The sequence below is a fragment of the Berghia stephanieae genome, chromosome 2, assembly GCF_034508935.2.
Source record: "Berghia stephanieae isolate SIO BIC M18660-M18661 chromosome 2, UCSD_Bste_1.3, whole genome shotgun sequence".
Classification (NCBI taxonomy): Eukaryota; Metazoa; Mollusca; class Gastropoda; order Nudibranchia; family Aeolidiidae; genus Berghia; species Berghia stephanieae.
In genome coordinates, this window is record NC_088361.1 from 46,957,773 (window position 1) to 46,972,772 (window position 15,000).

The following is a 15,000-nucleotide window of genomic DNA, read 5'->3' on the forward strand; positions in this document are numbered from 1 at the left end:
TAAATTTATTATGCATACGTGCAGCAGTTTCGCACAATCGTGTCGTTCCTTCTTTGCATCGTACCCAGAGGGTCCGAGTTCGACTCCCCGCCAGTTGTGTGACTTCGAGCAGGCCCCGGCCCCCTCTCCTTCAGTCGGTCGGCCACCTGGGTTATTCCTGCTTTACCTTGAAATATGCGTTAAAGACAAATTTCACCATGGGGATGATGGGGGGTGGGGGGGGGGGGGGGGGGGGGGCTTGTGTATAAATTCCAGGACTGATTGTGCACCAGGAGAAGGTCTCCGTCGCTTCCACTCTTCAGTTAAGAGCTGCTTTGCTTTATCGTAATCAGTTCCTTGAATGTGTTTTTGTCGTCATGTGGTAACACACTTGGCTTTTGACCAGTAACTTCCTGGTTTGAGTCGAACTGTCCGCAGCACAAAGTTAGATCTTCGGGAAAAGATCTTTACTCGCATACTTTCACCAGTAACTCTCAGCTATTTTTAGAAATCACCCAAAAATTCACACCTACCCGACACAAAATAGACTTTTTCTAATCAAACAAAAAGGTAACAAGTGCATTCTATACAGAATGTTGTTCAGCACAATTGTGTCTACAACACAGTGCTTAGTATTTATAACTGTAACCAAAGCTTTCTTTAGATTTTGTCATGTAGATACAAGAGAAATCAGAATGAGAAAATTGTCGGTGGCATCGTAACGAATGTGACGATTTTCCTATAGGTGATAAGGAAAGTGTTTTTAAAAAAGTCCTCCATGCGCCCAATGGCTCTAACGGACTGCTTTATTTTTAAAAATTAAAACTTATCACACAGCCGGCTGTTTAAATTCAACAACAAAGAGCCGAGTGACGTCAATTTCATTCACTCTATAAAACTGTCAATTTTTTTTCACTGTGTTTCTCAATCGAGTTGAAAAAAATCACTTTATTCATCCCATAGATGAAAATTGAAGTTAGGGTCTATTTCAAGGGAAGACTGTATTAACCAAGGCGTCAGCCGCAGTGCAGCGCCGCAAACTGAGCTAAGGCGATGTGACTTGCTCAAGGCTACAAAGCGCAGCGGGTACTCGAACTCGGTACCTTTCGGGTACGGAGCAAATACCGTACCGCTGAGCCTCGCTGCCCCTAAAGTTGAATTAACGAGTATTTACTGAAAACTATAGTTCAGTGAAATGGCATGGAATGTCAGTTCTAAAAATATACACTGGTTATGCGGCTACGTGGTCTTGTGGTATGATAATCGCTTTCGGATCGGAAGGTCCTGGGTTCGAACCTCGCTCGGCGCATAGTTGAGTCCTTGGAAAAGGCTCTTTACCCAAATTCTCTCACCGTACTTAGGTGTAAATCGAGTACCTGGCAGTTAAACCGCGTTGTCTCTGTCGGAAAAAAGATTGTAATATCGCCTAACAGGCGTCATGTCTCGTTCTACGTGTTACGTGTTGCTGGTAGTTCAGGGGTCCCTTGCAAAGCGATTTGAGCACGTTTAGTGGATATTGCTTTATAGAAAAGCTCAATTTTTTAAAGTTCGATTAACGAGTATTTACAGGAAGCTTTAGTTCAGGGAAAAGGGATGGCTGAGTTCTAAAAATATATACCTGTATTAAATGATAAGAATGTCATTGATACTCTGTCACAGTCATGACAATGTCGAGAGTTCATGACAAATTCTTTCACAGTTTATTATTGGTGACAACGCACCATCGCGTGCGTGAAACACACGTTACAGCATTCCGTCAGCGATAGTCCTAGCAATGATATTGTTGTTGTTTCGTCCCTGACTGGACAGAAAACATGTTTGCACCAAGCCAGCGTGATTACGGTTCAAATGAGTTCATTGACGTCATCATCATCATCATCACCCCAAATAAACGGGTATCTTTTAAAATGAATCATAAAAAGAGCACTGGTGTTATGTGTTTAGGTAGATAGTTCGAAGTTGACGTCACTCAGGTCTTTGTCATTGTTTTTTGCCATCCGCGTTTGTGAGTAATTCTCACTTATCTGTATAACCAGGCTATAAACGTTCATGGTTACACACAGTTTTGTGTGTTGATCCGTTATACTTCCGGGTGGCAATGTTATGAGCTTCTTAGCCAAGCACATACTATCTATAACGCTCCAAGACACAAAACTGTGTGTAACTTTGAACGGAAATAGTCTGATCAATACAATTTATGAGAAGTAATCAACAAAATGGCTGTCTAAAAAGAATAACAAAGAGCTGAGTGATGTCTATGTGCTCCTTGTATCAATAGATAGAAGTAAGATGACGTCACTCAGGTCTTTGTTATTGTTTTTGCCATCCCAGTTTATGAGTACTTCTAACTAAACTGTATTAACGCCGCCAAAATGCGCAGTGCTTTGAGGGATGGTTCTGCATGGAACTAATCCAGGGCGCGACTCAAACCTAGGACCTCCCAGCCCAAAGCGAGTGTCACACCACAAGCCGACATAAATCTAACTAGAGCTTTTATAAAGCGCAGTATCCACTAACTGTGCTCAAAGCGCTTTACAAAGGTTCCCTGGCCAACAGCAATACGTAAAATAAAGAACGAGACAAGACGCCTGTCAGGCGATAATACAATTTTTTCCCCGACAGAGACAACGCTGTTAACGGCCAGGTACTCATTTACACCTGAGTACGGTGAGAGAATGTGAGTAAAGAGTCTTTTCCAAAGCCTCAACTATGCACGAGTGAGCTCGCTCGAACCCAGGACCTTCTGATCTGAAAGCGATTGTCATACCACAAGACCACCACATAGCCGCACGTAAATAATCGGGAGCGAGACTCAAACTCTGGACCTTCCAGTCCAAAGGCGTCACACCACTATTGCCTCACTTCACGTCTTAGATGTGAATGAATTTTGTTCCTTAACCCCCTCCTTACCACCTGCAACAAAATCGTCAAATTTGTTACGACACAATATACATTTTTTTATTCAGATTTATTTTGTACCTCACAAATTTTGAAGAATGATCTTTGTTTAATTTATAAGAACATAAAGTTGTTTTGTAGAGAGATTGTTTGAGTTTTTTAAAAAACCACATTTTCTGATGGGTTAGCTTGCCATTTTGGGACAATACTGAAAAAGATCGGTAAGGAGAGAGTTAAAATTTAAACAAATCTTAAATGTTCTCATTTTGATCACTTTGACTTGATACAAATCAATAGGCTTCAACAGTCGTGACGTCACTTCCCTCGTAATGACGCATATTAAACTGGTTTTAAACTATCGGAACAATGGCGGACGCCCTTATGAAATACTTCTCTGACGAGCATAAAAGTGTATCCAGAAGAGAAAAACTTTATAAATCTGATCATGTTTTGACTTTTATACATTCTGATCACATGACATGTGAAAAAGTTCTAGCCAGCATGAAGAATAAAAAGTACCGATTTTCTTTGTTTAAAACCAAGCTACTCGTTGCTGGGCGGACGTGACATCAGACTATTGAATCCACTTGTTGGGGTCCTAGTCGCTCTATTGATAGAGCACTCGCTCCTGAAGCAAAGAGACCGAGATTGGTACCGTGTGAACTCGATTTTATCATCTGACCCCCCCCCCCCCCCCCCTCACGTCCACATAACAGTGGTTGAGTAGCTGGGTCTTATATATCTGGCGGAAAGTTATTTTTGATAGAATAGTGTCCTATCCAAAAGGCAATAACCAATTGCTATCGTCCGTTTCGTTCTACAGAAACCTGGGTAAACGCCGGCTCCATTGGCCTCATGATGGCTCTGAAGAACTGACAACTTTAGACTCCATTTTCTTCATCTAATATTTTCTGACATGATACCAGCTGACATGATGAGTCAAATATTATGATAGATTTTCAATTTGGCCTTGACCTTTTATCAGTGTTGTATTCTGGCAAAACAAGTTCGTTGATTTTTTTTCTCTAATTTTAATTTTGGCAGAAAACTATTGCTTCAAGAATCAATCGATTAAGACACTCTCATGTTGTCAAACTTGTCAAAAACTCTAAAATCCGAGAATACTTTGATGAAGTCTCAGGTTTGGGAATTGTTTTTGACAATTTGACACACTGAGTGTCATCTGAATTGATCGGTTTTTGAAACACAAACTTTTTTTTTCGGGCCAAAATGAAATAAAATAATGAGCTTTTTTTTCTTCCTATTTTGGCATTGCTGAGGGGTTTTGCTCTTTAGTTATTTATCTGGTTGACATGTAGAATGTACTAAAATACCAATGACGTAAATAGAAACGAGCGGTTTGTGGTTTGTTTTGGGTGGGATGGAGTTATGAAGGGGGTAGGGAGAGTAGTGTAGGGGTTTATAGGATGATTTGTGTGGGAGTTTTTGACAATATAAAATTATCTTTTTTTTTATCAGGGTGGAGAGAACCAAATAGATCACAGCTTTGCGATTGGCTCCTGGTGAAAAACAACATTAATTTCATAGGGGATATAAATAAAATACATGATTATTTCGAACAGTAAAAAATGAAAGATTGAGAGACAGACAACAGTTTTTTTTTAATGGACTTTGTACTAGATTATAATATTATATGCGATGCGTATTCAGTTTCCTTTGTTCTTCTTTGTGTTTCATCAAAAATAAATAAATAAATAAATAAATAAATAAACATTCTCACGGGCAAGGATTTTGAAATAGACTTTGTAGATTGTTCCTGTAAAAATAATTTCTGTGACCCATCGTTTCAAAGCAGTATGATATCAGGATGAGATGCAGGGAACTGAGTTTATAGCCACGAATATGAAACATAGGGTTGATTTAATTTATTCGATGTTTGGTGGAGCATAAATTCAACTGCTAACTTTGGAAATTCTCAAAATTTGTATCTCTTATTTAAAATCTTAATTCTTATTCTTTTCTTCTTCTTCTTCTTCTTCTTCTTCTTCTTCTTCTTCTTCTTCTTCTTCTTCTTCTTCTTCTTCTTCTTCTTCTTCTTCTTCTTCTTCTTCTTCTTCATCATCTTCTATTTCTTCTTCTTCTTCTTCTTCTTCTTCTTCTTCTTCTTCTTCTTCTTCTTCTTCTTCTTCTTCTTCTTCTTCTTCTTCTTCTTCTTCTTCTTCATTCTCCCTCAGACTGAACAAATGTCTAGTTGGTATTGAAATGTCGTTGTCTTCCTCAGCTCTGTCAGGGGCCCATTCAGATTGGTCTTTAGATGTGCGGTGTCAGTCAAAATTTTAATTCTAAATTTACTTTACGGGATCCGATTCATCCTACCATTTTGAAATTAAAGATCTGAACAAGTGTGAATAAAAGGTACCAAAAAAAAAAAAGCAAGAAAGCAAAATACAAGAAAAATAAACATTCCAAAAAGTCAGTCGATCTCGACTGGGGATCGAACCCCAGACCTTCCGATTATCGGTCAGACGTGCTACCATCACTACACAGAGGCTCCCGATAGTTAGGACAATTTTAATACCTATATTATTTTGAAATTGTGGGTCACATTTTAAAGAATTTTTTGTTCACAGTCTTACCAAACTCAATCTATTTCCTGCAGGACAACCTGAAAAAATATGTCAAACTATCACAGCCAACACCCTGGATGGTCCAGACACATGTATACAAATCCGGGCTACGTTTATCACACACAAGAATCGAGGGAAATGAACACACCTCATCAAGAACACATTTACCACCAACAAATGGAACACAGGTCTCGTGAAGCATTTGGCGCTACAGGATTAAACCATCAACCTCGAGATCATCGGAACAAAAAACAAACCAAAAATGTCAGACAACACTCACCAAATAAACGGCTAAAAAATCGATCGAAAGAAATCGTTCTGGAACCGATGGAGATTCGAAGAGCCAATGAAGCAGCAGAAGAGACCAGGAACCACCGTCGTCGGGGTATTCAACCTGCCAGAGAAATTCGGGAAAGGCGGCCAAATAAAAGGGATAGTCCTCTACGTCAGCAGCGTGCAAGACGGAGCGAGGTTGGGATTTGTACAAAGTACTTTCTGTTTGTCGTGAACTTCTTTGTCTTTGTAAGTATTATTTTGGTCAAATATCTTTATTTTCCTGTTTCAATTAATTCGACGAATTGATAAAATGCGGCTATGTGGTCTTGTGGTATGACACTCGCTTTCGGATCGGAAGGTCTTGGGTTCAAGCCTCGCTCGGCGCATAGTTGAGTTCTTGGAAAAGGTTTTTTTACTCACATTCTCTCACCATACTCAGGTGTAAAATGAGTACCAGGCGTTGTTTATGTCGGAAAAAATTGTAATGTCGCCTAACAGGCGACATGTCTCGTTCTAGGCGCTACTTGTTGCTGTTGGTCAGAGACCCCTTGTAAAGCGCTTTGAGTACGTTAAGTGGATATTGCTCTATATAAAAGCTCATTTTAAAAAATAAAATATAAAGTAAAATGAAAGTTTTTGGTTTGGAAAATTCAAGATGATTTCAAGAATTCTCTTACAAGTCACCATAATGCCGTTCTGGTATGTTATTCTAATGAGAACAACAAGCTCACCCGTCAACAACCCTAATCATTTCCTTTAACCCCCTCCTTACCACTCATAGGAAAATCGCCACATTTGTTACGATGCAGCCAACATTTTTGTCATCCTCATTTCTTGTGTACACCATAATATATGAACAAAACTGTTTGCTATAGTTAAAGTATATTACACTGTGTTGAAAAGCTCGTTTAGCAAAATAAAAATATGTTTAGCAAGAACTAACGGCTTTGGTGTTCGAGTGAAATAAATCTACTTTTGTATAGGTTTGGTGTGATGTGCTGGTAAAAATCCGGAAAATGACCGGTAAGGAGAGAGTTAATTAAAGCTGGTCCAAAATTTACATTTGCCAAATGTAACCAGTTACTGCCGCACTGTATAAAAAAAACTCGTCATAAAAAATTTGGCCATAAAACTCGTCATTGATTCAAAATAATCCTCATATTGGCAAAAACTCTCAAACCTGGGTCTTTGGAAATGTTGCCACCAAGATGTAAGATACAAGTTTTGTCCAATAGCCTATAATTTGTTTATATTATGAGCCACTGTTTTCTCTTTCATTCGACCAAATGTTAGTCACCTGGCTGACATCTCTGGGTACCTACATCCTCTACATCAAGGAGAAAAAGTCCCACGAGTAGAGTCATACTGATAACACTTTTCTTACGTTCATACAGGCGTCATGTCTCGTCCCCTATGTTAAGTGTAGTTGTTAGCTAGGGACCCATTGAAAAAAATGGTTGAACATGGTTATGGGATATTGTTCTATATAGTCATTTACAAAAGAAACTAGACAGTTTGCATTTGTTATTATCTTATATAAGAGAAAACATATTGGTACGTGGTATATAATATTATCTTAAAGAAGTAGACAAGTTTTAGTACTATTGATGTATCCCTTGCCTTTATTGACACAGGTGAGGAGCAATGCGGACCGCTAACCAGGTCGGTACCAAAGTTATTTGTTGTAAATGCGCACCAAAAATAGTTCAGATATCTATTACTCGTATTGGTACGCAGAAAGGATTCAATAGTCTGATGCCACGTCCGCCCAGCAACGAGCAGCTTGGTTCTAAACAGAGAAAATCGGTACTCTTTATTCTTCATGCTGGCTAGAACTTTTTCACATGTCATGTGATCAGAATGTATAACAGTCAAAGCATGATCAGATTTATAATGTTTTATTCTTTTCTGGATACACTTTTATGCTCGTCGGAGAAGTATTTTATATGGGCGTCCGCCATTGTTCCGATAGTTTAGAACCAATTACTAAGTTACTATGCATCATTACGAGGAAAGTGACGTCACTACTGTTGAACCTTATTCGACCAAAGATGACTCCTTTGCACAGGATGACCCCTTCGCCCGACTGAGATGGACACGTAAACACCAGGACTGGGATCAGAATATGTGGGACAGGATGTTGTTTATGGACGAATTCCCTTTTTAAAACTAGTTTTTTTTTCTAGTTTCCAAATATGGAAATTTTGTATTTGTTTCAACCAGTATCGTACTATTAGCGGAAACAAATTGTCTAGTTCTTTGGGTTTTTTTTTTGTAAAGACTATATAAATACTCGAGTTAAAAAGAAAATATAAGTCACATTTGTTTGTTGTTGCCTCCATTCCACCAGGTGATAGGCATCGGGCTGACATCTCTGAGTACCTACATCCTCCACATCAAGGAGAAGAAAGTCAATGACGCCCTGGACTTCTTCCTGGACCCGTCATGTGACATGTGTCTGATGGGATGTGTCTTCCTCGTCATGGGCTTCATCGGCCTGGTCGGAACACTTAGGGAGAATACGACATTTTTAAAAACTGTAAGTTTCTAATTGAGCTTTTATATAGCGCAATATCCGTTAAAAGTGCTCAAAGCGCTTTACATGGGGTCCCTGGCCACCAGCAACACTTAACATGTAGGAAGGGACATGACGCCTGTTAGGCGATATTACATTTTTTTCGGACAGAGACAACGCAGTTAACGCCTAGGTACTCCATTTACATCTGAGTACGGTGAGAGAATGTGATTAAAGAGCCTTTTCCCAGGACACAACAATGCGCCGATCGAGGCTCGAACCCCGGACCTTCCGATCCGAAAGCGAGTGTAAGTTTTACTAGTTCTGTCGCTTTTTGTTTCGAAAAAAAAAGAAAAAATACAATTCGAAAAGTATCAGGTTTCATGTTTTGTACTTTCTCGTAAATTTTCAAATGCCATCTGAATAATAAAAATAAATTCCCTCTATTCATCCCTAAGGGGAATTTTTTCTTTAGGGTCTATTCCATGGGAAGACTGGAATAACCCAGGTGCCAGCCACAGCGCAGCGCCGCAAAATGAGCCAAGGCTAGGCGACTGGCTCTAGGCCATACAGTGCGACGGGTTCTCGAACTCGGTACCTTTCGGGTACGAAGCAAAGACCATACCGCTGAGCCAAGCTGTCAATCAATATTTGAAGTATCTTGACGTTTTCTGAACGAAACTGTGCAACCTGGTTTGTCACAATACGGTTTAATATTAATGCCACCTAGTTTTGAGTTCCAATGTTCGTAACCTCTTGTTCAATGTCGGACACTTGATTTAGAGGATATTTTAAATATTTGCATCCACTCAGCAAAATTATATAATTGATTTTCTCTTGTTCGTCTATTATACAAGGAAATTTTAAATATTTGAATTATTTTTTTAATGTTTAACTCATTATGTCTCTATAAAAATCCATATTTAGGGTTTTTTTGACATAAAAAACGCTGGACTTAAATCTTGTTTATTTTTAAAAAATGACAAGAGCCAAAATGCTAAATCAATATTTAAATAACAATGTAAACTTGAATGAAAACTTCAATTTAATATATTAATAAAACACTACAGACGAATCTGTTTTCGTTTATTAAATTGAAGTTTACATGATTCAATTTCACATTGTTATTTATTTCTTCGAGCTTCGAGCAGCAACATTTACTCTATAAACCCATTTTTTCCAAACCAAAGGGTTTTAAAAACACTACATCTTGGGGATTTGGCATTTAAAAAAAACTAAAAACCGGCAACCGTAATTCTAAAACTCAACAGCAACACCAACAACAAAAACAACAACAAAAACAAACAATTAACAAACACAATCAGAGAACCGCGAATTTTTCTTCGCTGAAATGTTGTTTATATCTTTTCCATCCATCCACCCAGCATTACTGCTTAATGGTCTTCCTCCTGTTTGTCCAAATCTCTATCTGCATTCTCATATTCGTGGCCTACTACTCCTCTGACGTCATGGACAAGATCTTCCCCATGGAATCATTCCGCGAGGCCATCAAGAAATACCGAGACGACGTCGACATGGAGAATCTCATCGACAGCATGCAGAAAGAGGTAAAAACCCCAACAACAACAAAATTTTAGGCTTTTATATAGCGCAATATCCACTTGATGTGCTCAAAGCGCTTTACAAGGGGTCCCTAACCAACAGCAACATTTAACATGTAGAACGAGACATGACGCCTGTTAGGCGATAATACCAATTTTCTTCCGACAGAGAAAACGCTGTTAACGGACAGGTACTCATTTTACACCTGAGTACGGTGAGATAATGTGAGTAAAGAGCCTTTTCCAAGGACTCAACTAGTTTGATCTATGTGGTCTAGTGGTATGACACTCGCTTTCGGATCGGAAGGTCCTGGGTACGAGCCTCACGCTGGGCGCATAGTTGATTGAGTCCTTGGAAAAGGCTCTTTTCTCACATTCTCTCACCGTACTCAGGTTTAAAACGAGTACCTGGTCATTAACGGGGTTGTCTTTGTCCGAAAATTTTTTAATATCGCCTAACAGGCGTCATGTCCCGTCCTACCTGTTAAATGTTGCTGTTGACCAGGGACCCCTTGTAAAGCGCTTTGAGTACATTTACTCTTAGTGGATATTGCGCGATATAAAGCTCAATTTTTTAATTTTTAAAATTTCTTTGCTGCTTTGTTTCACCCAGCTGGAGTGTTGTGGTTTGTCCGACTCCGATGAAGGATTCCTGGACTGGAATGAAAACCCGTATTTTACTTGTAGTCCCAACAACACCAGCCCCGAAAGATGCTCTGTACCATTTTCCTGCTGCAAAAAACCTAAAAAGGTATGTCTTTTTTTCCTTCTCTACTCAGGGTGTAAATAGCAATGTGAAATTGAATGTAAGGTTCAATTTGATAAAGGAAAACAGATAAAATGGACGTTTCGGGTTTCCCCTTTACCAACCAAACGGGATGAATGAAACACTACAGACGAATGGTAGTGGAGTTGTTAAGATAATTCATCTCATTCGTCTGTAGTGTTTCAGTCATCCTGTTTTGTTGATAAAGGGGAAACCCGAAACGTCCATTTTATCTGTTTCCGTATATTAAATTGAAGCTTACATTCAATTTCACATTGTTATTTATTTCTTCGAGCTTCGAGCAGCAACACTTACATTACCCAGTATTATTCTTCTCAGTTTTTGATACATACTTATAACGGTGATTTAATTTTTGAATATACCTGTGGCGTCGATGGCTAAGTGGAGCCCACAGAGTAACAGTCTTATATAGTGATACCTCCCAGGCTATAGGCAGTGATCATGGTGTAATTCTCTAAGTAAACTTTGAATACTCCTGTAGTGTCTAATACTCTTCTTCTTCTTCTTCTTCTTCTGCTTATTCTTTTTCGTCGTCTTGTTCTTATTATTAGTTTATTATTATTATTATTATTATTATTATTGTTATTATTATTATTATTATTATTATTATTATTATTATTATTATTATTATTATTATTATTATTATTATTATTATTATTATTATTATTATTATTATTATCATCATCATCATCATCATTATTATTATTATCATCATCATTATTATTATTATTATCATCATCATCATCATCATCATCATCACCATCATCACCATGATCATCATCATCATCATCATCATCATCATCATCATCATCATCATCATCATCATCATCATCTTCGTCATCATTATCATTAATCCTTTTTTTTCAGGACGCTATTCCAAACTACCAGTGTGGATGGAAGGTGTTCACCGTGGACAAGGTGAGGCGACACATTATCTCTTTCCTTATCGACCATTTTCAGTATTTTCCCAAAATGACAGGCTTACCCTGCAGAAAAGTGGATTTTTAAAACTCAAACAAGCTCTCTACAAAACAATTTATGCTCTTATTAATTAAACAAAGATCATTGTAATGTACAAAATACTCTAAATAAGAAAAAAGGTATATTGTGTCGTAACAAATGTGACGAATTTGCTGTAGGTGGTAAGGAGAAGGTTAACCTAAATTTTGTCGATCTTGCAGTTGAAAGAAAGAAATTGTGTGACTTTATGGTCTTCTTTGTGCGGCCATATGATCTAGTGGTATAACACTCGCTTTCGAATCGGAAGGTCCTGGATTCGAGCCTCCTCGCTCGCGCGCATAGTTGAGTCCTTGGAAAAGGCTCTTTACTCACATTCTATTACCGTACTCATGAGTAAAATGAGTACCTGGCCGTTAACAGCGTTGTCTCTGTCCGAAAACACAGGCGCCATGTCTCGTCCTAAATGTTAAGTGTTGCTGTTGGCCAGAGACCCCTTGTAAAGCGCCCTGAGCACGTTTAGTGGATATTGCACTATATAAAGTGCTTTTTTTTAAATTTTGTTTTTGTTTTGGTGTGGTATGAGCCTGTCTTATGCGTCTCATATGCAGATCGAAGGGTCGAATCTGGCTGTAGTAGACACAAAGTTGTGTCGTTGGAAAAGTCTCTGTATTCACATATAAGCACCGGACTCAGGTATAGATAGTTTGCCCTTGGCTGAGAAGTTCGCAACATTGCTATCCTGAAGTATAATGGACGAACACACAAAACTGTGTAACCACGAACATTTGGAGAATACAGTTAAGTGAGAATTACTCATAAACACGGATGTCAAAAAAGCAACAACAAAAAACAAAAACAAAACAATAACAAAGACCTGAGTGACGTCAACTTCATTCTATCTATATAATAAAACGCCTGGTTGATAGCAGCGTTTAGTTTTTACGATAATAACAGAAATGAAATGAAGTGAGTAGAAAAGTGCCAGAAGACAATAGAGAATAATAATTTCGCGGCGAGAGGGGGTTCGAACCCACGACCTTACTATTACGGCAAGTCCGCATGGCCACGAGAGGGACGCTATACGGTCGCCGCCATCCACCACTCCAAAAAAAATAAAAAAGAAAGAAAGTGGTTTCAAACGTCGTGTCTATCCTGAGTCCCTCTCTCGACTTCTTGAGGTCATGGATTCAACACACACTAATTCTACAAAGTTGGTTTTCAAGTCAGCAGTAATGCTTAACACGAACATAATATAGATAGAACGAAGATGACAAACTTCTCACTAAACTGTATGAACCAGACTATACAAGTTCATTGTTACACGTAAGTTTGTGTATTTGTCCGTTATACTTCCCGATGGCAATGTTGTGAGCTTCTTAGCCAATCATAGAGACGATTGAGATATTGAGTAAGCTCCTTTATCTTACGAAAAGAGATGATAACAGCGCCTTATAGGCTGCATGTTTCATCTTAAATTGCCAGTGCTTGAGAACGTTTATGACGTTTATGTACTACCAAAACCCGCAACATCTTCGATGTAAAGCTAACTACTGACATGTGCGTTATCTCTGCAATACATGCACTGAATCTGTTTCGAATGATACATGAAAATAGATCTATAAATAGTTCCCACGAACCCAATCGTATAACATCAAAAAAAAAAAAAAAAAAAAATATGTGAAGCATTTGGCGCTTTTCGTCTTATTGACAGATTCTAGTGAGAGACAATCACTCACCTATCTAGCGGTCTATAAAAAAAAAAACACACCAAAAAAATCACAACAATAAATAAACATCAAACAAATCATCCACTTCATAAATTTTCTTATTTGTAAACAACCACCCATGTTTGTCCGAGCCAGAATGTCACTAATCCCGTATTTTGATTGGCCAAACATCTACTGGTTAGCGTAATAGTTTTTCCCTCCCCCCCCCTCTCTCTCTCTCTCTCTCTCTCTCTCTCTCTCTCCCTCTATCTCTCTCTAAGGCAGGCGTTCATATAATCATCTGTGTGCGTGTGTGTGTGTGTGTGTGTGTGTTTGTGTGTGTGTGTGAGAGAGATAGATAGATAATTAGAGAGAGAGAGAGAGAGAGAGAGAGAGAGAGAGAGAGAGAAAGAGAGAGAGGGTGAGTGAGAGAGAGAGAGAGACAGAGGAGATACAGAATGCTGTATACATGAATTTAATAAAAGAGAATAGGTCCCAATTAATGTTACGCGTTTAGGTAAAATACTCACAACATCTGCACACTTTAGATGAATCCTACCAATACACAAAACTATGCTTGGCCTTAAACGTTCATGGTCAGATTTATATAATATTTCAGTGCGAACTAATCCCTCAACTCGCTGTCCAAAATCAATAACAAAGAACTGAGTGAAGTGGACTTCGTTCCTTCTCTACAATGTATTGATAGGACGGAGAGAGAGAGAGAGTGAGCAGAGGTCTTGGTAAATTTGTAATCCGTGTTAAATTTCAACGCACCAAAACACTATTTATGTTCACTGTTGTGTTTTAAACTTTGAAGGATGTTTTATATGTTGTGTATTGTGCTGATTGAGTAAAGTTTGTTGTGAATCTGCCTATTGTACCCTGGCTTCCTGTTTAAAATGACGTCGTCAATCCCAGGGAGAGAATGAAATTGATTTTTAAAATTTTATGTGGTCATTGTAAATTCGTCCTAGATATTAAAATTCTCGACGCCTTGCATCAGACGGATAAAACTGTTAATTTTCATAGTAGATTTCAGTCTTTTTTCCCCAGTAGTTGACTCACACACACAAACACACACACACACACACACACATATATATATATATATAAATATATATATATATATATATATATATATATATATATATATATATATATATATATATATTATTTTGATATCGTCAGGACTGTGTGTTACATGAGTTTGGTTTGTTGTCTGTTGTTGTTTGTTGAAGTGGTTCCGGTTTGTAGTTGATTAATAAGAACTTCCGGCGATGTGGACACGTATTGTACATCTCATTTTTCGTGTTGAGTGTGGCTTCATGAGGTTGTTTGATTATAGTATATTTCTCTTCCAGGCATAAGCTACATTGTTTTGATGTTGGTGTGTATCCTGTTGCTTTAGATAAAATTTTCCATGAAATGTTGTGGTCTAGTTTGTTGTCTTCTAATTTCCAAATATGTTCGCTGAGTTTTGTGGATTTTTTTTTTTTTGTTAGTGTTTCTAAATGTTGAGGTGTGGAGGTTGTATCTAGTTTTGAAATTATTTTCCGTTAGTCTTACATATTTTTCTTGCTTGTTTGTTTTAGTTTCGGTGACTGTGGCTTGGTAAATTAAACTTGATTCTAAACATTGTTTGTTTAGCGGGCAAAGTTCCTTATTTCTGCAGTTGCATTTTCTGGTGGCAGGGTTTTGCTCTTGTCTGTGGTTTATTAATATTTTT

General features: G+C 38.2%; 1 protein-coding gene across 3 annotated transcripts in view; it reads left to right on the forward strand.

The window, feature by feature from the left end:
- Positions 1-15,000, forward strand: part of LOC144965024 (tetraspanin-33-like) — a 29,741-nt gene that overhangs the window by 2,658 nt on the left and 12,083 nt on the right. For all 3 annotated transcript variants that reach the window (XM_078899886.1, XM_078899884.1, XM_078899885.1), the window contains 5 exons: positions 5,498-5,987; positions 8,092-8,280; positions 9,642-9,824; positions 10,432-10,569; positions 11,473-11,523. In XM_078899886.1, coding sequence (XP_078756012.1) covers positions 5,514-5,987; positions 8,092-8,280; positions 9,642-9,824; positions 10,432-10,569; positions 11,473-11,523 — 1,035 coding nt within the window. In that variant the 5' untranslated portion in view covers positions 5,498-5,513. The remainder of the gene's footprint in view (positions 1-5,497; positions 5,988-8,091; positions 8,281-9,641; positions 9,825-10,431; positions 10,570-11,472; positions 11,524-15,000) is intronic.